Below are 25737 nucleotides of genomic sequence, written 5' to 3'. Positions count from 1 at the left end.
ATGAACCACTCCTCATTGCCTGGGGGAGTGTGGGCTTTAGCAGATGAGGGGGGCTGCTGTTAACCCTTTCCTCAACCCCAAAGCTAGGGCCTGTCAGCCTTCTCTACCTTTCTTGATTTTTTTTTTAAGATTTTATTTATTTATTCATGAGAGACACACAGAGGGAGAGAGGCAGAGACACAGGCAGAGGGAGAAGCAGGCCCCGACGTGGGACTTGATCCTGGGTCTCCAGGATCACACCCTGGGCCAGAGGCAGCGCTAAACCCCTGAGCCACCCAGGCTGCCCTGCCTTTCTTGATTTATTCTTGGTTCCCCCCCCCCTTTTTGAGATTTATTTATTTATTTTTGATATACAGAAAGAGAGAGAGAGAGAGAGAGAGAGGCAGAGACACAGGAGGAGGGAGAAGCAGGCTCCATGCAGGGAGCCCGACGTGGGACTTGATCCTGAGACTCCAGGATCAGGCCCTGGGCTGAAGGCGGCGCTAAACCACTGAGCCACCCGGGCTGCCCATTCTCGGTCCCTTTAATTCAGAGAAAGGTCTTCATCTTTGAAACCACAGCACTTCCTACCCAGATGTGCAGGGAGATAGGAGACATGCTGTGAGTCAGCACCAGATTTTTGCTTTCCTTCCTTCCTGACTTAGAAGAGGCAGAGAAACCTGGTGTGTGTGTTTGGGGGGGTGGGGGTGGGCGGAGGTGAGGTACCATGTGGAGCTGTTGGTTGTATTTGCTTCCCAACTGCTTCTGAGACCTTAGCTTCAAGTGGCTTCATGAATTTGGCAATACTGGCACTGGCATTTCAGGGGGAAAACAAAAGCCAAATGGAAACGTATCTCAGAATCCTACCATGTGAAGCTCCCCCGAGCTGTGCCCCCTCATTTTTGAGATAATCAAAAGCTGCCTTAGTTGGCATCGCCACAGCCACGTGGGCTTCTGTGGCCTTTGCAACACAGAAGCCTCCTGGCTGTGCCCATCTGTCCTCGAGATTTGAGAAACAAATGGTACCCCTGCTGCTGAGGGTCGCTCTCCAGCCCCTGTGGCGTGTGCTGGGAGCTGCGCAGAGGTCCCGAGGGCAGGGGAGGAGGCTGGGTGCTCTGGGTGCGGCAGCCAGGGAGGAAGAAAGGGAGAGCAGTGGCCAGACACTCAGGCTCCCCTCAGCCCCATCATGGGGTTCCATCCGCAAAACACCAAACAGTTAGTAAGGCCTACCATGCTCAGAGCACTTTGTAGGACTGATGATGTGAGAGAAAGGAGACAAGATGAAACGGGCCTAGCACACTCACATTTCCCTCAGCGCTGGGGATGTCTGGCTGGAGAGACCAACCGTGGCCTGTGGTGGACGTGTGAGGGGGGTATAGCAGGCAGGGCTCCCGTGACAGAATTGGACACACCTGGGCTTCTCTCTCCGCTCCATCATCTACTAGCTATATGGTCCTTTACCTTTGAAGATCTCTCCTCGGGGGAAAATAAGAGGAAATTGTGATGGAACAAATGATAGTTAATTTCGGCAGAGCTATTGTAAGGATTGGGAATCATACTCATGAAGCGCCTGCCCTGCAAGTCCTAGGCGGTCGCTGGGGTGGAGAGAAGAGGGGAATAGCTTCTTCTGCATGTAGAGGCCCTGCAGCCTCCTGGGCTCCCTGGAGTCTCCGCACCTGTGACATTGAGTATCAGCAGCACCGCTTGGCATGAATCACAGGCTGTCCGCTGACGGCCTTTGCCCCATATCTTGTATTCTTCTTTAACTCTTGTGTTGGTGTGAAACTTTTCAGTGTGTCTTGCTCTTTAGGAGGTTATAAATCCTTGAAGGCAAACCCACTTGAGCAAAACCAAGTACTTTCTATGCTTCAGAAGGGGGTCACGCCCAAGCCCAAGGCACAGAGTGGCCTTGCACACATGACTGATCCTTGAGCTGATTGATTGTTTGGCCTGAGAGGACGCTGGTGCAGGAGAAGAGTGGAGAGTGGGACCGAAGCCAGCTGGGCATGCCAAGGGAGGGTTTGATCTGAATCTGCGGCTGTGGGCCCCGAAGTGATCTTTGAGCAGAGGAGTGGAGTGACAGGCAGCGTGAATAGGTGTTTGACAAAGGTCAATCAGACAGTGGTGAGCAGCGTTGTTGTCGAGGGGCAGACGGCTGGCCCGGGTGAGCTAGTGTGGCTCCAGGCCAGATAGGAAGTCTGCAGTGGCCCCAGAGGAGGAAGATGCCGGGGCATTTCCCCGCTCACACGATGCTGCAGAGAAGGGACAGGGAGGTTGCCTAGCGTGGCCAGGTGGGACAGCAAAGTAGAAAGAGGTCAGTTTGGAGTCTGATACTTTCGTCTATTTGGATTCCTGAATTGCTATGCAACAGATTGAGACTCTGCTATAAGGCTCCATGTGGATCTGAAAATGGAAGGTCTCATCATTACAAAGTTAATACAATGACCAGAGCGAGGCCGTGTAGCACCCATCTGTGCTCTCCAGAGTCTAGAAGCCAACTGTCACACCGTATCAGAATCTGTGCTGTTGTGGCCTGGGTTGTCACAGGGTTTTACTGTGTCCTAGGAGACATTTCATGCATTTCCCCCCATTCCTTCCAAAGCTGGCAGGAGGACAAGGGTGGACTAGCAGAGACCTTTTCAGCGCCTCCCGCCGCCCCACGCCACCCTTCCCAGAATCCAGGGGGCTGTCTCCAGCCCCCTCCTTTTGCTTAGGCAAATCTCAGCCCCGTGGGGGCATAACCAAGACTCTGGCCTGGCCAGAGAGAGAGACCAGGGCTCATGAGAGGTGGGGCAGAGGGAATGAGCTGCGGACTGGCTCTACAAAGCCAGTGTTTTATGCATGAACCTCCCCCTTCCTCCTCCTGGCATGCCTTTCATGCTGCACTGGAGGGGGCGTGGGGGTGTCTACACCAGCTCACTCAGGAGGGTGGCTCCGAGAATCTCCACCCAACCTCCCTCCCTGAAAGGAAATCTGGGTCTTCCTCCGCTGCCACCTTAAGGAATGGCCCCTCCGCCCACGCTCCACGTTGGACAGCTCCCGTTGTGCGACTCTCGCTCAGACGACGCTGGAATCCTCCCGCTTTCACCTTCACCATCCATCTCTGTCCTGCCTCCCAGCCCAAGGAAGGACCCGTTCCCTTTTGTAATGGCTGCTTGAGACACTGCAATAAAAAAGACATGGTGATATATTATTGGCCTAATGGCTGCTCTTATGAAAGGAACCCTCAGCAGCTCCCCATTCTTACAGTCAGACACACTTTAATGCTCTCCTTGGAGCTTTCATTTTCTTAAGAACATTCCCTACTCCGTAAGCTTTGGAGCAGTCTTTGGCCCAAAACAGCGAATGTGGACAAGAAGAGAGCTCAAGCATTGGCTCCAGGGGAGTCGTGCAAGCCCCTTCGGGCAGCCAGGGCCAGAGGAGGGCAGGGCAGGGGGAGAATCTAGTCTCTTTCTCATCTGGAAGAACTGGGAGCAAGCTGAGAGGATGAGGGAGACGGAGTGGGGGTGCTGGGGCCAGCATCCACCCTGTGTTTTTCTTTTCTTCCTTCCTTTCTTCTCCTGTCATGGGTTGGGAAGACAAGGGACTTCATCTCTTGGCTTGAGAACCCTGACTGTGGCCGTAGAACACCAATGCTCAATCATGCTCTTCTTTAGGATCACCTACAGAGTGTTTAAAAGGTTCCAGTGACTGGGCCTATTTTGGTCCAGAAGACCTAGATATAAGTGCTTTTTTGTTTGTTTGTTTGTTTGTTTGTTTACTGAAGCTTCTCAAAACATCACGAGGAGATTCTAATTTGTAGCCAAAACTGGGAACCGTTTTTCTGGAACTGGTTAAACCCTAGATGAAAGGAGTAGCATGAGACAAATTACATTCCTCCAGAATCTTCTGCTTGTATCTTGTATAAAACTGTTTCACATTTTCTGCTCTTAACCATTTTCTCTACTGGCAGGCTTGTTTTTGATGAATAGAATTTTATTTACTATTATCATTAATCGCTAGTCATGCTCTCTTTCATTTAATTCATGTTGCTTATAAAGTGCCGTATCAGCCACTTCGGGAGTTTGCTACTCAGGAGTGGGCTTCTTGACTTGTGATTGGCTGCATTTGCTAGCACCAAATTTGGTCCAAATGTCAGCCGGAGAGCAGAATCTCAAAAGCACATGTTGCTGGGACTACTTTGCATATGTGCTGTATCTAGTCCCGTGGTGTCTAGTTTGATGCATTCTGCTGGTGAAGCACCTCCACATCAAACCACTGATCCCAAATGAAAAAAATATGAACACACTAACGTTGTACAGCTTACACAAACTGCCTTGAGTGGATAAAATGGAAACAGATACTTGAGTAACAGATGAGCATTCTGGATTCCCCGGGTGGACCAGTGGGTGCTTACTGGGGTCCAGCAGGGCCCTCACCCATTGAAGCCCCAGCCATCGCGTCCCTTACATGAGGTCATGGGCTGCCTGAGCAAGGGGCAGCATTGTCTGCTTCAGCCTCCTCTGGCAATGCGGGGAAGCCCCGCCCTCTTCTTTGTAAGCTCTCTCATATCACCCCATTTGTCTTGGGAGCCTGACATGGTCCATTGAACTCACTGAAAATAAAGAACTCACCTGACAGGAGACTCTCCCTGAGGCTTTGAGAGGAAAGATTCTATCCTGGAAACACCAAAAGGAGCAAACTCTTGACTCTCCCGTGTATTCCTTTAACCCTTGGCATCCGTGGCCCCTTTGGCCAATCGAAAATCCCTCTGCAGAGTCACGTCATGGTGTGGATTCCCTCACCCTCCTTGCAGTCCAGCACCTTCTTTCCCTGAAGCCTTTTCCTCATCCTAACCTCTGATCTCTTACACATTCCCAGTGCTCTCTTGCAGGCCCACTGCTGTGGAGCATCCAGGCTTGGTAAGAGGGGTGGAAGTTAGGAAAAGGAGGCAGAAGGGATACAGGGTATCCCCTGGGGTTGGCACTGGGGTCCCCTGGGCAGAGGGAACTTCCTTCAGGCTCCAGCATCTGATACTCTGCTTAGCAATGAACGGCAAATCCTGATTCCATAATTTCCATACTCTTTTTCTCTTCCTTGAAGTCTTATTAGTAGAGATATAACTGTGTTTAAAAGTATTTATTTATTTATTTATTTATTTATTTTTAGTAATCTCCAAATCCAATGTGTGGGGCTCAAACTCGTGACCCTGAGATCCAGCATCACACACTCTTCTGACTCCACCAGCCAGGCACCCCCAGAATTAATTTGTTGTTGTTGTTGTTGTTAAAAACTGTAAAGGATATAATGAATGAGTCTGAAGGAGAAAGGGAAGAAAGGAGCCCTACAATATGAGAAGTGGAGGCATTTGGGGCATTCACTGGTATGTGAACCATACCTTTTCTGGGTCATTACAGATAGACCAGTCCTGAGGGCCGGGAAGGGGGACCTGGGACACATGACCCCTCTCAGCAGGCTGAGCCCATCCTCATGATGCTAACGCACTAGACTCTGGTTCCTGCCACTTAGCAGCATAAGCATGTGGATGCCCCAGGGGACCCTACACTATGCTAGGTGTCCCCTGCCCCTGTGCCCGTGTTTGGAGGCACGGAACTGTGTTCACTCAGTGGGTGAAGTCAGACGCAGCCTCCAGCTGGGAGGCAGGAGTGTGGTGGAAGTATCGTGGTCAGGAAGTCTGGGTTCAAGCCCCAGCTCTGCCATCTGTAATTTGTGTGATCTGCGGGAAACTCCTCTTCCTTCTCTGTAACTGTTTCTTCCTTCCTACAACAAAAAGGTTGTATTGTGGATCCCAGTTACTCAACTTGGCTCCCATTAGAATCATGTAGGAGCTTTTAAAACCTCCCCATCCCCAGAGAGTTTTATATGGGAGGGGGCAGGTATCAGTATTTTTTAAAAGCTTCTTAAGTGATGCCTGAGTGGCTCAGCGGTTAAAGCGTCTGCCTTTGGCTTGGGGTGTGATCCCCGGGTCCTGGGTTCAAGTCCCGCATCGGGCTCCCTGCATGGAGCCTGCTTCTCCCTCTCCCTCTGGTTCTGTCTCTGCCTCTCTAATCTCTTTGTGTCTCTTATGAATAAATACGTAAAATCTTTTAAATGATAATAATAATAATAAATAAAAGCTTCTTTAGTGATTCTAACGTGCAGCTCGGGTTGAGAACCACTAGGCCAGACCATCTCTAAAAGAAGGTTCCCATCACGAATGTTTTATGGCTCTATTATCACGGTCTCTGACCGAGAGGCACTACATCCTTGGATTTCTGTTCACTACATCTCCTTCCTTCTGTGGCCCTAGATGAGGACTATGGGGCACTCAGGCTTGGGGAAGACAAGGTTAAGTGTGTGGGCTCTGGAAGACAAGGGTTTGAGTCCTCGTTCAGCTCTCCGGGTTTCCTCCATATAACACAGGAATAATATCAGTACCTTCTGCAGTGGATTGTTGCATTAAATTAATTCATGCTTGTAAAGTGTTTAAAATGATTACTGGAACACACTAAGTGTTCAATGAGCTTAGTTCTTACTGTGGAGGGCAACGGGGTGGATGAGGGTGCCAAGAGGGGAGTGGCTAGGTGTGTTCATGGGATACGAGGGAGGCTGGGAGACCAGCAGCCTGGAGTCTCAGGACCTCTGTCCGGCAGGGCGTGCCTAGGGGCCCGGGACCCATACTGCGGCTGGGACGGGAAGCAGCAACGTTGCAGCACACTGGAGGACAGCTCCAACATGAGCCTCTGGACCCAGAACATAACAGCGTGTCCTGTGAGAACCGTTTCATGCCCCCCACCTGGGACCTCTCCACCCGCCCCCCCCACCCCGCGATTGAGGCTGTGACTCTCCATCAATATCCCCCATGTCCCCTGGGACCTGGTGCCTTCCCCATCCCTTGCCTTGTGTGACCTGTTTGATGTGTATCTGCAGGTGCGAAATGTGACTCGGGATGGGGGCTTTGGCCAGTGGTCACCATGGCAACCATGTGAACACTTAGATGGGGATAATTCCGGCTCTTGCCTTTGTCGGGCCCGAGCCTGTGACTCCCCCCGACCTCGCTGTGGGGGCCGAGACTGCCTGGGGCCAGCCATCCACATCGCCAACTGTTCCAGGTACGTGAGGACACAGGACTTGGATGGTGGCTGCCTTGGACTGGAGCGAGGGTGGAATAGAGCATCCCAAGCAGGTGCTCCTGCAGAGGGACAGACGCCACTTCGGGGCTGTGCAGGGGACTGGAGAGGTGGCTAAAACATGAGCCCTGGGGGGGGGGGGTGTTTGGAAATTTCCATGCTAGTGAGAGAAGTCTCCGCCTTGCGGGGGCTCTTGACACAAAGAGGGAAGCTGGGCAGGCGCAGGAGTCACAGACCCCAGGCTCAGTAGGCCTCGCTATTCCAAACACGAAGGACAGTAGGAGATGGTGGCAAAGGAGGCAGGCCCGGTGCCCGACCCGATGGCCATCCTCTAGAAGGCGCGACCTTGGACTCTTAAAGTAACTCCATTCTATGTGTGTGTATTGATTGAACTGTCACAGCAACCTCGCGGGGTAGGAACACAATCATTATCCTTACTTTGAAGATCAAGAGTATTAGGAGGCACAGGAATCTTCGGGAACGTGACCAGGCTCACGTAGCCAGGAAGCGGTGGAGCCAAAACTTGAACATGGAGTCAAAGCAGGCTCAGCAGTGAATGGTGCCTGAGGCTGGAGCGAAGCAGGGGTGCTGGAGAACAGGGGGGAGCATGGGTCTGAGTGCAAGGGCCCCCCCACCCAGAAGGCTGACCGGCAGGTTGCAGATTGCAAAGGCAACTGGAGCCTTTTCTAGGGAAGGCGGCCTTCTGCCCGGGGGGGAGCTCCACGCGCCCTACCTGCAGGCCCTCAGCCCGGGCACAGCCTGACCCACGGGGAGAGGTTCTCAACACACGTTTGAGGAAGGAACAAGGAAAAAGGAATAACTAGGTCCACGGGAGCCGGCCTGCTTAGGAGCCTGCGTCCCTGGCGGCAACAATACAGAAGCCACCGGCCGGATAGGGACGTGCCCTAGGGCTCACGTGTCCCTGTCTCCTGTGACCCCCCAGGAACGGGGCGTGGACCCCGTGGGCCCCGTGGGCCCCGTGCAGCACGTCCTGCGGGATCGGATTCCAGGTCCGCCAGCGAAGCTGCAGCAACCCCGCTCCCCGCCACGGAGGCCGCATCTGCGTGGGCAAGAGCCGCGAGGAGCGGTGAGCGCGCCCCGGGTCCGGGTCTCCATCTCCGGGGGGCGCTGGCGCTGCGGGCGGGGTCCCGGCTCGCCCTCCCCCTGCACCCCGCCGTCTCTCCTTAGGGAACGGTGCCGCTCCCCAGAGCCATGACTGCCCCCCCTCCCCGTTCCCCTCAGGTTCTGCAACGAGAACGCGCCCTGCCCGGTGCCCATCTTCTGGGCGTCCTGGGGCTCCTGGAGCAAGTGCAGCAGCAACTGTGGGGGCGGCGTGCAGTCGCGGCGGCGGGCCTGCGAGAACGGCAACTCCTGCCCCGGCTGCGGGGTGGTGAGGCCCGGGGGAGGGGCGCGGGGGCGGCCCTGCACCCCGGGGTGGGGGACCTGCATGGGGGGAGTCTGCACCCCGGGGGTCCGGCGAGGGGGGCGGCCCTGCATCCCGCGGAGGGCTGGCCGGGGGGCGTGGGGGGCCTGCATCCCAGGGAGGGGGCGGCCCTGCACCCCGAGGTGGGGAGGGCTGGCGGGGGGTGCAGCCCTGCACCCCGAGGTGGGCTGGCAGGGGAGCGGCCCTGCACCCCGAGGTGGGGAGGGCTGGCGGGGGGTGCAGCCCTGCACCCCGAGGTGGGCTGGCAGGGGAGCGGCCCTGCACCCCGAGGTGGGGAGGGCTGGCGGGGGGTGCAGCCCTGCACCCCGAGGTGGGGAGGGCTGGCGGGGGGTCGGCCCGGCACCCCGGGGCGGGCCTGCGGGGGGTGGGCCCGCGCCTGCAGGTCGGCCTTCCAGCGCCCGCTCCCCTCCCGAAGGAGTTCAAGACGTGCAACCCCGAGGGCTGCCCCGAAGTGCGGCGCAACACCCCGTGGACGCCGTGGCTGCCGGTGAACGTGACGCAGGGCGGGGCGCGGCAGGAGCAGCGGTTCCGCTTCACGTGCCGCGCGCCGCTGGCGGACCCCCACGGGCTGCAGCTGGGCCGCCGGAGGACCGAGACGCGGAGCTGCCCCGCGGACGGCTCCGGAGCCTGCGACACCGACGGTACCGCGCGCCTTACCCCGGCCCGGGGCGGGGGCGGGGTGCCCGGGGCGGGGCGGGGTGCCCGGGGCGGGGCGGGGGGGGCGGCCCGGGGGGGGGCGGGGTCCCCGGGGTGGTGTCGGGGTCCCCGGGCCTGGCGGGGTCCCCGGGCGTGGCGGGAGCCCGCGCTGACGTGTCTCCCCGCAGCCCTGGTGGGGGCCCTCCTGCGCGGCGGCAGCACCTCCCCGCGCTCGCTGAGCGGCGGCTGGGCGGCGTGGGGCGCGTGGTCGTCCTGCTCCCGGGCCTGCGAGCTGGGCTTCCGCGTCCGCAAGCGCACGTGCACGAACCCCGAGCCCCGCGGCGGAGGCCTGCCGTGCAGCGGCGACGCGGCCGAGTACCAGGACTGCAACCCCCAGGCCTGTCCAGGTGACCCGCGCCCGCGGAACCCCGCGGGGGGTGCAGGGGCCACACCTCATGCCTCCTCTGGTTTGCGACTCGTACAGCGGGCCCTAGAGCAGGTTTGCGCCCTGACCCAGGGCACGGCGGCGTCTCCCCCCGCGGGGCCGCTCCGCGTCCTCCGGGCCACTTTTATCCTCCCCTAAGGGATTGGCCAGACAAGAAGCTTGATTGGAATGGAGCTGGGCTTTGCTGTCTCCTCTGCAGCCTGCCTAACCCCCAGCACCCCCAGAGGGGGAGGGGCAGCCCTAAGGGTGGGTCGTGGGGTGGTGGCCCAGGGCAGAGTGGCCCAGCTCCGCTGGGGTGGAAGACTGCCTTGGGCCCTGCACCTGCAGCCCCGTCACACACCTGGTCCCCTTGCAGTGCGGGGTGCCTGGTCCTGCTGGACCCCATGGTCCCCCTGCTCAGCCTCCTGTGGGGGAGGCCACTACCAACGCACCCGATCCTGCACCAGCCCCGCGCCCTCCCCAGGCGAGGACATCTGTCTGGGTCTGCACACAGAGGAGGCCCTGTGTGCCACACAGGCTTGCCCGGGTAGGGACAACATCTGGCTGGGGCTGGGGAGCACCTTGGATCCCTCTGATCCCCATCAGGGGGTCCCAGGGTGGCTAAGCTCATGGCAGCCCACGACCCACAGAAGGCTGGTCGCCATGGTCCGAGTGGAGCGCGTGCACTGAGGAGGGAGCCCAGAGCCGCAGCAGGCACTGTGAAGACCTGGTCCCGGGGCCCAGCACCTGTGCTGGGAATAGCAGCCAGAGCCGCCCCTGTCCCTACAACGAGATTCCTGGTAGGTCCTGCACACCCACCCTTACTACTCTGTGCCCCCAAACTTCCTTCCCCTTCAGAAGAGTCTCATTGGGTCTAGGATGGGAACACCGGGGGGCGGGGGGAAGGTGCACATGCTTTGGGCTCTGGTCCCTTCTCCTCTAGTGAATCCACCGACCCCTCTTAGAGATAGGGTCTGAGTGGGGACAGAGTGGCATGCAGGCCCCCAGCCCCCGTCCCACAGGTCAGTGCTGACCAGGGTCCTACTGGAGATAGACCGAGCCCCGGAGGGACTCTTGTCTCCTTTCTGCTTGTCTTCCCGCAGTGATCCTGCCCGCCTCTAGCATGGAGGAGGCCACCAGCTGTGGAGGTAAGAGGAACCTGCCCCACCTCGCGGCACTGTCTTTCTATCCCTCCTCCCCAACTAAGAGGCAGTCAGCAAGTCTGTATGCAAGAAAAGTCGCCCACCTCCACACCCTCTGGTGGCCTCCTCTGACCTAAGCCAGGTGTCCTGTGGTGTCCCAGGTGGCAGGCTGCCCAGCCTTCCTGTTGTCCTTGGCTCTGGCCTCAAAGCCCTTTCTTTGTCACCGAGCTTCCCAGTGGGAGGCAGTCAGGAGTCTCTCCTCTTCGCGGTGGCCCTTTCCTTACCACTTGCTTCTGCCTCTCCCAGGCTTCAGTCTCATCCACCTGGTAGCCACAGGTGTCTCCTGCTTCCTGGGCTCTGGGCTGCTGACCTTGGCAGTGTACCTGTCCTGCCAGCACTGCCAGCGCCAGTCACAGGAATCTACACTCGTCCATCCGGCCACCCCCAACCACCTGCACTACAAGGGCGGGGGCACCCCCAAGAACGAGAAGTACACACCCATGGAGTTCAAGGTGGGAGCCTTCACAGAGGAGCAGGGTGAAGGGTGCGGCGCTTCTGACCCCGAGCAGGGCATAGCTGGGCTGGGCACTTGGGAGGGCACAGTGGTGTCGTGAACTGTCAGCAGCCGGAATGTTTTTTCACGGACTGGTTCCTAATCCCCTTGCCCTGGCTCCCCCCTCTCCCCATCCTTCCCTACGTCTTCCCCTCCGGTCCTTCCTTCTCCCACAGACGCTGAACAAGAATAACCTGATCCCCGATGACAGAGCCAATTTCTACCCGTTGCAGCAGACCAACGTGTACACAACCACCTACTATCCCAGCCCACTGAACAAGCACAGCTTCCGGCCCGAGGCCTCACCTGGACAACGGTGCTTCCCCAACAGCTGATAACACTGTCCCGGGGACTTGGGCTCCTTGCCTCCTTAAGGCCCAGAACAGGTGGAAATGGGACGGTGGAGCCAGCTCGGTTTTCTTGCTGCCTTGCCTGCGGGGGTCCCACCCGACTTCAAAGAGCTCTGGCTGGCGGTGACCATGGGGGAGAGGGCTGGCTTCAGGCTGGCACACGGCTGCAGTTCCAGCTCAGCCCAGGTCTCTCATGGCCTCCTTGTGACCCACGACCGTGCTGATCTCCCCCGCCGTGTCGGCTGTGGACCTACTGGGCACGCGAGGAACTGGAGAGTGGAGATGGCAGGACAGCAGGCTCTTAGGTGTGGGTTGGAAGTGATGCTCGTGTGGCCATCATGGGCCGAGGCTGTCCCTCTCTGGCTGGCCCCAGGAAGGGCCTGGGCTACACCCCGATTGTCTCTAAGAGAGGAACAAGTCAAATGGCCCCAGAAGCTCCGGATTCTCTGCCCGGAGCTGGGCCACTGTGGTGCTGTCCCAGTGTGACCTGGGGACCAAGGCTGACCCAGGCTGTTCACCTTTGCCCAGCAGTCTGCACTTTGCCCAGGGACATCCCCCTGGTCAGAGGCAGTGAGGGCTGGCGACTGAAGATCGATCTTTGCTAAGAAGCCCTTTAATCTGGGCTGGCTCAGGCCTCAGCTTTGCCCTCAGAATGCAGGAAAGGTGTCCAGGAGAAAGGGAGGCAGGAGTCCAGCCTCCGTGCCACTATGGAGACAGACTGTCTTACAGTTGCTGCTTGGTAGCTACTGGCCGAGACCTGCTTGGGAGTCTCTGCTGGCCCTTCATCTGTTCAGGAACACGTACACACACACACACACACACACACACACATATACACACGCACACACTCAACATGCTACAGCAACAAAAAGGATGTTGGGCTGTGGCATTAATAATTAAAGATGATATCCAGTCTCCAAATGTAATTCTGTCTTCGTGCATGTGTGTGTGGGCTCCTCCTGGCATGGGCTAGCCAACCAGACCAGTGCTCTGGGTAATAGGTGGTCTTCTCGGGGTAGAGGAAATGATCCACATGGAATTTGACTTTCCCAGAGGGGATCTTTCCACTTGTGAGAGTATGCACATACACACGTGTTGCTCTAAATCCTTTCTGGAAAAGAGGTTAGGGACAAACAGATTTGTAAGTAGGGGCTCGAGGTACACCAAAGACAACACAGTCTGAGATTTTTTTGCCTGTTCCCTTAACAGCAATTCCAGGCAACAGCTCCAGAGTGGGAATGCGGGAGTACAGCAGGGGAGTATTAATGAGGGTGGTTTTATGAGGTATTTATAAGGCTAAATTTAATAAAAGCCAAAACTGACTGAAAATGAATAAACTTGTGAAATGGGAGAAGCCCAATATAGTTTTTGCTGGATTAAGTAAATAACCTCTAAGCCTCAGCCCAAGTCAGAGAGAGAGAGAGGAGTTGATGGACATGTTAAATTCAGAGAGCAATTTCTCAGCTTAATTGGCTGGACCAGTTCTCCTAGGGCTCCCAGCAAATTCTTCTTGTAGGTCAGGCTTTAAAGCCTGTGGTCCTAGTGGTAAGGAGGAAAAGAGCATTCCTGGGCCCAAGTCCTGGAATCCCTTGTGCTCACTGGGGCAAAGGAAGGGTCTTCAGGCCAGGGTGGAGCCCAATCGGAGAGAGCTCAGAGATCATATAAGCACTACCTGCTTTGGGATTTCTTTCTTTTTTTTTTTTTTTTTTATTTTTAGTTATTTATGATAGTCACACACAGAGAGAGAGAGAAAGAGGCAGAGACAGAGGCAGAGGGAGAAGCAGGCTCCATGCACCGGGAGCCCGACGTGGGACTCGATCCCAGGTCTCCAGGATTGCGCCCTGGGCCAAAGACAGGCTCCAAACCGCTGCCCCACCCAGGGATCCCCTGCTTTGGGATTTCTTGCTGGGTTCCTCTTAACATAATGGAGTCCAGAGCTTGTGGGAGCCTGTGGAGTATTAGATCTGGGGGTCTCTGATTCTCTTGGACCTGGTTGGGGAAGTGAAGTTCAAGAGTGTTCAAGGGCCCAGGATGTCTACTTCATGAGGGTCACTCTTCTCTCCAAGTGAGGGACTGGATAGGTCTGTAGGAAGTAGTCATGGAGAATACCTGGCTAATGTTCACCCCGTATAGACTGGAATGGCATCAGTGGGGATGAAAATTTGTGGGTGCTGTGGCAAAACACTACACACACACACACACACACACACACACTGAATTTTCTTTTTATAAAAAAACTGTTGTGGCTTTGGATGCATGACCATCAGAATGCATTAAGGGATCCATGCTGTATGCAAATTAGCTTGCATGGTTGACAAAGGCTGCTCTATAGCCAGCCCTAGCCCACAGATGAGGAATCCAAGAATGTCCTCCCTGGTGGTTGTGTTTTCTCTGGCAGGTGCTTTGAGGCTGCCTGGATAGCTCCATGGTGTCAGGAAACCGAGGTATAAAAAACAAGGGGGCTTCTTAGACCCAGCTGGCTCGGCAAAAGAGAAAGGGAATGTCGGATTGGGTGCTCTAGGCCTTCTTGGGCCTTCTTGTCTTTGGATAACTGCGTTTTATGATCCAAGTAGCACTTTTATTGTAGAAAATTTAGAGGATATAGAAAACCAAAAATATAATCACAGTTACAGTAAAAACCAAGGCAGGGACTTAGGGATTTTAAATGATGGTGTGAAGACAATTCTCTCAACATCACTCCAAAAGCAAAGAGGACAAAAAACAAAAGCTATCACTATTTTCAATATCTATAATCCGAAATCATAATACATGAATATAGAAAGCAGATAGAGGAACAGGTTGCTTGGTGTAAACTTCAGCTAGACCTTCAAGATATCTTCACTCTCTTGTCTCATAGCTAGGTCACCACTCCTTTGTCACTCCAGAGGGCAATAAGCATGTTCCCTTGAGACACTGAACCAGACTGGATGTGGAAATACCAGACACGAAGTGAGTGTGTGGTGAGGGTCTCTTTGGACCACTAGAGGTTTAAGAAACAGGCTATGATTATCAGTGGGACTCAGCAGTTGCCTTGTTCAGCTAACTCCAAGATTCTGGCAGCCAAGTTTCTTCCCCCAGCCCTCCTCCAGGCAGGAGATTATTAGATGATTCTTCGAAGAAACAAACTAAGTCTGCAGATTCTGAAAAAAATAAGCCAGTGCAACAGTCCTACAGTGAAGTACACTCATTAACAAGCATGTCCAAGTACACAGAACCTGCTGTAACTTTTCAGCACCTCATAAATAGGAATGTGCAGATAAGAGTCACAGACATCAGAGAAAAAAAGCACTAACATGAAAGAAAGAGAAATTCAATGAAAAGAGAGATGATATATACATAGAGAACATTTCAAAGACCCCATAATTCTTCAGAATAAGTAAAGATATTGCATTCATGAAATAACAAGATAAAATAAAATGGACAGAGTAAAGCTCTTAGAAGTTAAAAAAATATGAGAGAAAAATATGTTTAACGATAAAGGGAGTTTCCCAAAAAGTTGAATGAAAAGACCAAGAAATGGAAAATAGGAGAAAAAGAGATAAGAAAATTAAAGGATCTGGGTGTCTGGCTGGCTCAGTTGGTGGAGCATGGGACTCTTGATCAAGGGGTTGTAAGTTTGAACCCCATGTTGGGTGTAAAGATTACTTAAAAAATAAAATCTTTAAAAGAAAATTAGAGGATCAATCCAGGAGGTCTAACAGCCCATTAAAAAACTCATAAGAGGAAATTATCAAAGAAAGACTCTGGGAAAATTTGCCAGAACCAAAAGACAAGGTCTTCAGATCAGTACCTAGCAGCAAGAGGCACATAAACATGACATTTCAAAACAACAGCCTTGAAGAGAAGATTCCAACAGACAAAAAAAGATTAGGAATATGAATGGCATAAACCTCTTACTAACAAAATTTAAAGTTAGAATACAGTAGAAATTATCCTCAAGATTCTGAAGTAAAAATAATATTTGGTTGTGAATTTTATACCCAGCCAACCTATGAGTCATAGGAGAGTAGATTAAAGACATTTTCAGATATGCAGAATCTCAAAAAAATAGATCTCACATGTGTTCTCATTTCAGTAAAACAAGAGTAAACAAAATGTAGATCCAAGGGAAAGGGGATCTAACACAGGAAAGGGGTGAGAACAGATACCAGGCTGGCAGTCATGCAACAGGCTGAGAGAGCAACAATCCAGGTTAGAGTAGGAGGAGAGCCTGCACATGGAGAGAGCCAGGAAAAATGAACAGGCACATTATCTGGCAGGTTTGTATGGAAAATTATATGAAGATTTATTTTATAAAACTTATTTTAGGGGTGCCCGGTGTCTCAGTCCGTTAAGCATCCAACTCTTTCTTGATTTTAGCTCAGGTCATGATCTCAGGGTTGTAGGATTGAGCCCCCTGTTGGGTTCCGAGCTCAGTGGAGTCTGCTTGGGATTCTCTCTTTGCCTCTCCTTCTGCCCCTCACCTCTCCCCACTCTAAAAATAAATAAATATTTTTAAATCTTATTTTATAAAACTGTATGGAAAGACTTAAGTTTGGGTTCAAAGAAAACTAAAAAAAGATGGTAGTTTTTATTTGATTTATTTAAAAAGTATTTTTTATGAAAATAAAACAGAGGCACAGAAAAAAACACAGAACAAAGGCATAGCTTAGTGCACATAGGGCTAAAAGCTTTATAATGACCATCCAGGTCAAGAGAGGGCTAGAACTTTCACAAACACTCCAAATTCCCTTTCTTCTGTCCCATCTTTGTGAAAGAAGATGCCCCGTTCCAAGAAGATGCCTTCTTCTTTGCCCTCCCTCCAAATATCAGATAATTGTTAACACTAGGACTAAAAAAGAGCATACAGAAAAGGAAATGTAATCATTATCACTTGGTACAACCATGATATTTAGATAATCATAATAATTAAAGCATTGCATATGTACTTAAGCATAACTTGTAATACAGATATATTACACTTTTTTTCTTATCATGAGGCGACATCACCAAAGGAACAAGCCTTAACTTTTGTTGCCAACTGAATGTTGGGTAAATATTGAGAAAGAAAGGAATAAAACATTTAAAAAAAAATTTTCCAGATTATAATTATGGTACACATTCGTTTAAGAAATTTGGGGAGGGGTGCCTGGGTGGCTCAGTCAATTGAGTGTCAGACTCTTGATTTTGGCTCAGGTCATGATCTCAGGGACAGGAGACAGAGCCCCAAGTTCAGGCTCCAATCTCAGCAGTGAGTCTGCTTGATATTCTCTCCATTTTCCTCTATCCTTCCTCAACTCAAATCTTTTTTTTTTAATTAAAAAAAAATAAATTTGGGGAAAAAACTTATAAAAAGAAAATACAAATGCCCCAAAGTCCAGCCAAAAAATAACCATCATTCTTTTATGTTCTTTTCCAAGTATTTTTTTATAGATGTGAGTTTCAGGTGCTTTATAAAATTAAGACATACTACATACACAGTTTTTATTCTGATTTTGACTTGTAGCATTATATCACTATTTCCCCATATTGTTAAAAATTCTGTAAGCCTCAAGACCCCTTTCAGTGGCTGCCCTAGGAATGGGTCAGAGAGTGGGAGAGAGGGCCTTGTTTCCAGAGCTCCACAGGTAGCAATGTATCTGCACCCTTACGCCTTAAAAGAGAACGTTCATTTTTATAGATTTTGTTTACACACTGAGGAAGGTTTACTTTCAAAAGTTTGCATAATATTTGAAAAAATACTGGCCTCAAAAATTCTATTATATAAATTCTATTTCTGTTACCTAGATGTATCCATTCTATTACATACGTTCATTCTACTCTATTATATAAGGGTATCACTCTATTGCATACATTTATCACAACTTAATTTGTTTCAAAATTTTCTTTAGCCAAAAATACTTTTATGGAACTTCTTTTTTAATTAATTAATTCCTTATTTATTTATTTATTTATTTAGATTTTATTTATTCATGAGAGACATAGAGGGAGAGGCAGAGACACAGGCAGAAGGAGAAGCAGGCTCCATGCAGGGAGCCCGATGTGGGACTCGATCCCGGGGCTCCAGGATCACGCCCTGGGCTGAAGGGAGGCGCTCAACCATTGAGCCACCTCGGCGTCCCTTTTGTTTTATTTTTTAATGGAACTTCTTATCCATATCTATGACTATATATCCTTAGGATAAATTCCCAAGAGAGGGAATTTGGCCAGGATTCTTGCCGATGAGAATGCGCTCTCAGCAGCAGTGTATTCTCATTTTCTTATTACTAACCCTAAGAGCCATCAGTGGTAAGTGCTATCCCCTCCAAACACGGGACAGAAGCTGTGCACCAATACCTTCTTCGGTTCTCACAGCGATCCTCAAAGAGACTATTAACAGGCCAACTTTCAGATGAGGAAACAAATTTAATAAGTTTAAGTAACTTGCTCAAAATCATATTGCTAGTCATCAACACACCCAGAATTTCAATCCAGAGATTCCATGTGCTTGTTATCAAAATTTTTTTTAAAAAATGCAGTTGTTTAAACGTTCATTTAAACATATTTAGTGAGTGACCATTTCCCCCATACACATACTGGTCATTTGCATTTCTACTTTTTTTAAGGGAGGTGCCTGGGTTTTACTCTTAGGTGGTGATCTTTTCCTTACTGCTTTGTGTATAAAAGATACAAAGGAGTTATTGTGTATATAAATATATTAATCCTTGGTCAAAGAGATTGAAATATTTCTCTAATTGATCGTATGCCTGCTTTGACACACAGATGTTTGGAATTTTTTTTTTACATAGAACCATTAAAAATGAAAATTGCCCTTATTTCGCATGAATGACCCTGAAGTAATGAGTCTTCTCACTGTCACGACCGTAAATCTCAAGGATGGGGGGACACATTTTTCTCTGCACACCTTGCATGCTGGTAGTGACCCTAAACAAATAAAGACCCTAAAAAGTTGTTACCCTAAAAAAGTAAAGATAGTTCCAGGCTGGGGAACTATCTCTTTGGGATTTGACTTAGGGGAGCTCACATCCTACCCTCCCCAGAGGAAGAGGAATGCCTAAGAGTAAGAAAAACGACAGAGTATGAGGTGAGAGGTTCATTTCTCAGGGAGAAGGAAACACAGCCAGGCCTCTTCTACTTGTCAGGGCGAGTGAGGTTTCGATGAAAAACAAAACCTAGGGTTCCTCTCTTGGGCAGCAGAGATGGGCCACAGTGCGGGATGGTTATGCCCAGAGTGTAGGGCCCCCTCCATCATAGCTGTGTCTCTGAGCAGGTCAGTCATAACCCTCAAGCATCCAAGGCAAGGAGCCCATTGCTGATGCAAGGCGACGATCTCCCCAAGTGGTCGGGGAGGTGCTGTTGACAAGAGGCAGTTCACCTGGCCAACAGTCAGGTCTTCTCTGAGCACGTGACAGTTTCCAATCCTGATTCCAAAGTCACATTGCACAGTTCAAGCCTCTGTATTTAAAATGAAAATTTAGTCTTGGTACGTGTCATCTGGGGACAGGATATTGACCCAAACTCGTTCGGGCAGCTGGCAACGGACAGGCCCCTGTTCTCATAGCACCCATTCTGAGTCTTCGTCATGTGGGAGGACCATGTTTGGCAGACAGTTAAGAGCTCAGGGTCTCTAGCTTTATCACTCACCAGCTGTGTGACCTCGGCAAATCTCTTCCTCATTTTGGGCTAGTTTCCTGGCTTATGAAATGGCAGGGGTTGGGCCCAGAATCCCTGTTAAATTCTAGGATTCCCAGAGCTTTTGAAAACATCTTATACATGGTATTTTTTTCATCTTTTCTTTTCTAGCCAAGTGCTCTGGGGTTCCCTGTGCTGGGCCTCTTTCTGCCCCCTATACCTTGTCTCAGAGTCTCCGGTGCTATCAGGGCTGGGTCTGCTGCTGGAGAAACAGACTCCCTGAACTCACTGTCCTCACACAGGAACTGGGGAAAATGCCTTTCTTGGAGAACCAACTAGATGAATGTTGTTTCTGGATTGGCAACATTCTAAAGATTTTATTTATTTATTTATTTATTTATTTATTTATTTATATCGTGCATACACATAGCAGGAGGGGCAAATGGGGAGGGAGAGGGAGAAAATCTCAAGCCGACTCAGAGGCTGGCCGCAGAGCTCAGTCTCATGACCCCAAGATGATGACCTGAGCCAAAACCAGGAGTCAGACCCTTGGCCGACTGAGCCCCCCAGGCTCCCCGGAATGGCAACATTCTAAAAGGGGAGCTTCTGTTAGATAAGAGACACTCAGCTCTTAATACCAAGTGATGGATGCTTGTCTTGGTCTGGAGCCCGGGTGTTCCTAAGGCTTGATTCCGTTCCAGAAGACAGTCTTCCACATGGAGGCCCAGCTGCTTCAATCCCAGCCCGGCCCTCTGCTCAGGTCATTCTGTGCCTCCAGTTACTAGGTCACCCCAGATGACTCACTGGAGAACTCTTGCAGGCCAGTCGGACACGAACTCAGGCAAAGCTCCTCTCCTCATCCGAGCTGCCAACAGGGGATTGGTGCTCACGGAGTTGGGCTCTGATTCCGTGGCTGTGTTGCCCATGTTGATGACTGCAGGAGGAGTTCAGGCCTCAGGGTCTGGAATCCTCTCTCTGAAGTTACTGCAAAATTCATCCCTACTCACAAGGTCCTTCCAAACACTCTAAAAGAGACAGTTTAGGGTGTCTGGGTGGCTCATTGGTTAAGCATCTGCCTTCTGCTCAGGTCCTGATCCCAGGGTGCTGGGATTGAGCCCCACATCGGGCTTTCTGCTCAGCAGCAAGTCTGCTACTCCGTCTCCCTCTCCCCCTACTCATGTTTGCTCACTCTCTCTCTTTCTAAAATAAGTAAGTAAAATCTTTTAAAAAATTAATAAAAGAAACAGTTTTCCTGAGGACTATGCCCAGTGTCCAGGGGCTGATGGGACATAGCACCCACACACATATTTGGGACACTGAGCACTCACAAACACAAGGCTCTGCTTCCCACTCCCCACCCCCAGTAAATCCCTGATTGCCCAGCAGAGTGGGTCCCAAATAGCTGGTATCACAAAGCTCTTTCAGATGTAACCAGAGATAACCAAGATAGCACCAAATTCCTGCCTGACCATCTGTAGCCTTGACCCACAGGGTTTCTTTGCTTGAAGGTAAGCTTACAGTTTCCCTTCAACATATATTTTTAATTAATTCCTTCAAGGTGTATAGCAGGCATTTAAAAGGAATACATGCATGGGGAAGAAAAAAAGAAAACAAAAAACACAGGGGACACCTTGGTGGCTCAGCAGTTGAGCGTCTGCCTGCCTTTGGCTCAGGTCATGATCCTGGGGTCCTGGGATCAAGTCCTGCGGTGAGCCTGCTTCTCCCTCTGCCTATGTCTGCCTCTCTCTCTGTGTCTCTCATGAATAAATAAATAAAATCTTTAAAAACAAAATGAAACAACAACAACAAAAAACAGTACAAAAAGATATTCAGGGAAAAGTGGCCCCCCACTATTCTTGATTCCTGGGCCCCGAGTTCCGCTTCCTGAGTGGATAGAGGCAACAAAACACAGGCAAATATGTACAGTTATGTGTCTACACATAAAATGTACCGAAGTCTGGCTTTAATCTTGATATTCAGCCAAAAATTGGCCTTCAGGCGCCGCTTTTGGAAGTCTAACCAGCTGCACGTGTCCTTAGCCATCATTTATGGTTCCCCTGAGTCTGTCGTGGTCTACAGTCAGGGTTGCACAGGTTACCACTGGCTCAAATCAGCACGTCGACTCCCATGGTGGACACATGGCATGCCTCTGAGATTTACTGTGCAGACGTGATACTCATTATAAATGTCCAGGTAAATCTTGAAGTGAAAATCGATGCTCCATATGTTCAAATTCCATCAGTGGAACTACATGCATATGTGTAGTATTGTAAAAGTAAAATGCCACAATAATTAATGATTGTGAAAGTCGCTAATTTTATGTTCAAACACACTTAAGCACCTCAAAATAGCAAAGAAAAAGGAAAAAACTGAGACTTAAAAAGAACACTGTAGGGGGGCGCCTGGGTGGCTCAGTCGGTTAAGCATCTTGCCTTCAGCTCACATCATGATCTCAGGGTCCTAGGTTCAAGGCTCTCTGCTCAGTGGGAAGCCTGCTTCTCCCCCTTCCTCTGTCCCTCTCCCTGCTTGTGTGCTCTCTCTCTCTCTTAAATAAATAAAATCTTTTTTTTAGAAAAAGAACACCGCAAGAGAATGTGAGTGCGAGAACTTTAGGAAGAACTTTATGAGCTTTGTGAGCCAACAGATGTGAAGCAATTTAAAATATCACAGGGAAGAATAATAGAGATTTGATTAAATAATAATTCTAATATTTGTCAACTGGGTTGGCATCTCTCTTTAGCATTCATTATGTTAAACAAAATAACCTTGAAGCAGTATGTTTAATTTGGGGTATTTAATTCCATTTAGGTTATGAGTCTTTCAAGAATAAATTCTGTTTGAGAGTTTACATCTTAAGAAAATGGATTAAAAAAAAAAAGAATGTCAGCTTTTCTACTTCAACATCCCATAACCAGAAAAAATTACCAAATCCTGTACAATATCTATGATGAATCACCTTTAATCTAGACAGAAAAAAAAGAACATAAAGGGAATAGAGAAGAGAAAAAAAAAACAGGAAAATGTAATATCCAAAAAAATATCTGGCTTCTCTACTGTTCTCCTGTGATGTGAGCATCTACTTTGTATCACAAAACAGCAGCTGACCATGCTGAGCAACCACTGCTCCTGCAGGTTAACAGCACGCTTAAAATGGGACCATTCCAATTTTAATAGCAAAATCATAAGAATCGTTTCATTCTTGGGGGTGAAATTTCAGATTAATTCTTGTATCCCCAAAGTTTTCTTCTGAGATGTTCATAACTGGCTTTGGCCTCAACTTGAACCCCACGTTGACGGTGGCGTTTGCTCCAGTCTACATTGCAGGCAACATGCAAGCCTGCTCAGCATCAGCGTCGGCTTCAGCTTCTCCATCTACCACTCTCCCTCCAGAGTGCTCCAGGGCTACCTTGTTTCCCAACAATTGCACCCCATTTATTTAACCAAACCTCAATGATGGACTTTGAGGATGTGTTTCAGTCTTTTGTTATAAACAGTGCGGCAAAGACAACCCTTGGGTACGGCCATAAAGGCAGAGTGAATTCCTAAAAACTCAAAGAATACCCACATTTGATACAGTGTCTAACTTACTATAACACTGCACCACAACTTCTAGTTTAATCTCTCTCTAATTCTCCAGTTTTAATGGTAGGGCTCATGCTGGGGGAAAGACAGTCAGTCTGGGTGATTTCAGTGGCCTTCATCTCCGAGGAGCTCCCTGCTTGCCCACATGGTCCTGGTTCCCCAGGGCACCTGGTCAAATCTCCCTTGAAGGCCCCATCACACCTGTTTTCCTGGAGCCATCAAAGCTTGTCTGCCAGATGTTCTAGGCTTCCTGTTCTCTAAAACTGGATAAGCCCTCTACATCAAAGCTCCCTGGGATACTGTTACCTCCCCTTCTTTCCCCCTTTTTCTTATTTCAGGGGTTGGGAAAAGGCCTGAGGTTTGTGGAATTCCTCCATGGTTCCTTCTTGACCCTCTACTTCCAGTACTTTGATCTGAGCAAGAAGCAGTTTCCCTTCTGCTTAGGGCATCTTTGTGGACTTAAAGTTCTTGTGTTTTCTTGATCTTCATTTTAATGTCTACACAGGACCATGTTCCCTGAATAGTGATATAAAGGCCATGACTTCAACTTAATCTGTTGGGAAGGGCTTGGAACGAGCAATCATGGGGCTGAGAAGACTAGACTTCCATCTCAACCCCAGAGAATGACACTTAAATGGATGCACAGTCACGGGACTGTCGAGTCTATTCTTCCCAAATCTCTGAAACAACCCCCACTCCAGTCTTCTTCCCATTAGGCAAACAACATTAGACTGATCTTTGCCTAAGGATGACCAGTGATTGGCTCTATCTGCCACAGGGTGGCCTGGCACGAAGGCCTCTGCCCAAAAGCCCAGAGGGAAATCACCCAAGCCAATCAAAAGATTGGCTCCGTGTGGGACTTGGGCTGAAGAATGAAGATTAGGTTGGCCAGTAGCAATACAAGAATGGTGTAGACACACAGGGATGAGAGAGTCTCCCATGGAGAGGCGGGGCTGGCTGGGGGAATCGGGGTTGGCTGCCCCCTGTCTAGGCTTCAGCCCACATATCCAGTCGGACCATCTTGCTAAGATGCCTGAAGTAACTGGCGCTTGTGCCATAGGAGCACACAGCTCATGGACATCCACGGCTCAGAACTCACTCTCCTGGCCCCTCTCCTCCCTCCACCCAAATCCCCACCAAGGAGATTCTCCATCCACAGGGTGTAAGATTGGCTTGGTTCTGATTTTTACCTTTATTTATTTTTTTAAGATTTTATTTATTTATTTGAAAAGAGAGAGAGCACAAGCAGGGGGAGAGGGGAAAGGAGCAGCAGACTCCCTGCTGAGCAGAGAGCCCAACAAAGGGCTCAATCCCAGGGCCCTGGGACCCTGACTGGAGCTGAAGGCGGAGGTTTAAGTGATTGAGCCACCCAGGCACCCCTGATCTTTACCTTTAATTTCCCTTTCAGAGAAAAGAGGAATTTGACACATTCACAGTTACCTGCCTGGTCATATGTTGAGGTAAATCCAGTTCCCTGAGCATCTTATCTCCCTCCTCTGAGGAGCGTGCCCAGCAGTCAGCCAGCACCAGGCATACACCTGCCGGTTCTTTTATGTGAGGTGCTGTGAGGCAGAGCAATGGCTAATAATTATTCTTTTTTTTTTAACCACATAGTTTCTGAAAGAATTTTGAAGAGTTTAGTTACACACTCACATTTTTTACGTTGACATCTAGGACTTTTCCTCCAAGTTTAAAGATCTCCAGAGCATGTAATTGCCAGCATATTGTAAATACTGACATTTAAAAATAAAACTGTTCTTTTAAATGTAACTAATAGAACCTAAAAGGCACGGCATTTTTAAAAATACAGGAAAGGTTCTACTTGAACAATTGGAAAATCTACACTGTTCTTTTTACCCTTTAAAGGTGTATATCATTCCACTTCCCGCTTAGAATGGTGCCCTAATGTAATGTATTTTTAAGCTCAAAAGTCTTTTATTGTTCACACTATCCTACTTTCTGCAACTAAAATATATATGTGAATTATAATATTAATTTTTAAAATTTCCTATGAGGATGAGATCTAAGTTAAACATGATTTGGGATTGAGATACTATGATTATTACTAACATCAAACAGTATAGAGTTCCTTGAATTTTGACAGTTATTAAATGTCAAGTAAAATTTTAGAGAGCAGTGCTGTCGAATAGATGTTACTTATCACTAGAATGAGAAAGATTAACAGCAGAGAGAGAGACGAATGAGAGTCTTAGGACTTGCAAAACATGTTTTTATGCTCGTTGCCAAGTGCCTTATTTCCAAAAGAATCCACAAAGCACTCCCACCGGAGTGGGCACACTGAAATCTACAGTAGGAATTAAAAATGATAGAGAGTTGGCAATGAAGAAAAGGAGACTTGTATCTAAGTAAAAGATGAATATTGACTTATCGTATTTGGGAATCTTTGGATGAAATTTAATAAAAATGATAAAACTTTTAGAAGAAAAAATAGGAGAAAATCTTTATGAGCTAGGGGTAGGTAGGGATCTTATAGGACATCCAAACCACAATCTATAAAAGAAAATATTAATAAATTGGACTTCTTCAGATTAAGAATTTTGTTAAAACAATTAAAAGATAAACCACAGGTTAGGAGAAACTACTGGCAAATCTAGGATATGTAAAGAACTGGAGACACCTGGGTGGCTCAGTTGGCTAAGTGTCTGCCTTCTGCACAGGTCTTGATCTCAGGATCCTGAGATGGAGGCCTACATTGGCTCCCCGCTCAGTGGGGAGTCTGAGTCTGCCCCTCCCCTGCTCATGCTCTCTCTCTCAAATAAATAAATAAAATCTTAAAAAACAACAATAATAACAAACTGAAGTTCAGTAACAAGAAAACAACCCAATAACAAATGGGTAAAAAGTTTGAAGAGACCCTTCACCAGAGATTTATGGATGGGAAATGAA

At 49.6% G+C, this 25737-nt stretch overlaps 1 protein-coding gene across 4 annotated transcripts in view; it reads left to right on the top strand.

The window, feature by feature from the left end:
- SEMA5B (semaphorin 5B) overlaps positions 1–12563 on the top strand; it is a 117665-nt gene extending 105102 nt beyond the window's left edge. For 3 of the 4 annotated variants that reach the window (XM_072725119.1, XM_072725102.1, XM_072725091.1), the window contains exons 12-22: positions 6612–6729; positions 6889–7070; positions 8032–8175; positions 8331–8478; positions 8948–9173; positions 9357–9575; positions 9969–10139; positions 10243–10392; positions 10696–10740; positions 11041–11246; positions 11464–12563. In XM_072725119.1, the coding sequence (XP_072581220.1) occupies positions 6612–6729; positions 6889–7070; positions 8032–8175; positions 8331–8478; positions 8948–9173; positions 9357–9575; positions 9969–10139; positions 10243–10392; positions 10696–10740; positions 11041–11246; positions 11464–11622 (1768 nt within the window). In that variant the 3' untranslated portion in view covers positions 11623–12563. The remainder of the gene's footprint in view (positions 1–6611; positions 6730–6888; positions 7071–8031; positions 8176–8330; positions 8479–8947; positions 9174–9356; positions 9576–9968; positions 10140–10242; positions 10393–10695; positions 10741–11040; positions 11247–11463) is intronic. The other variant, XM_072725109.1, reaches the window with a different exon arrangement.
- Positions 12564–25737: the final 13174 nt, after the last annotated feature.

This window comes from Vulpes vulpes, chromosome 1 (assembly GCF_048418805.1).
Source record: "Vulpes vulpes isolate BD-2025 chromosome 1, VulVul3, whole genome shotgun sequence".
Lineage (NCBI taxonomy): Eukaryota > Metazoa > Chordata > Mammalia > Carnivora > Canidae > Vulpes > Vulpes vulpes.
The sequence above is the reverse complement of the archived record's forward strand: the minus strand, read 5'-3'. Positions and strand labels throughout refer to the sequence as shown.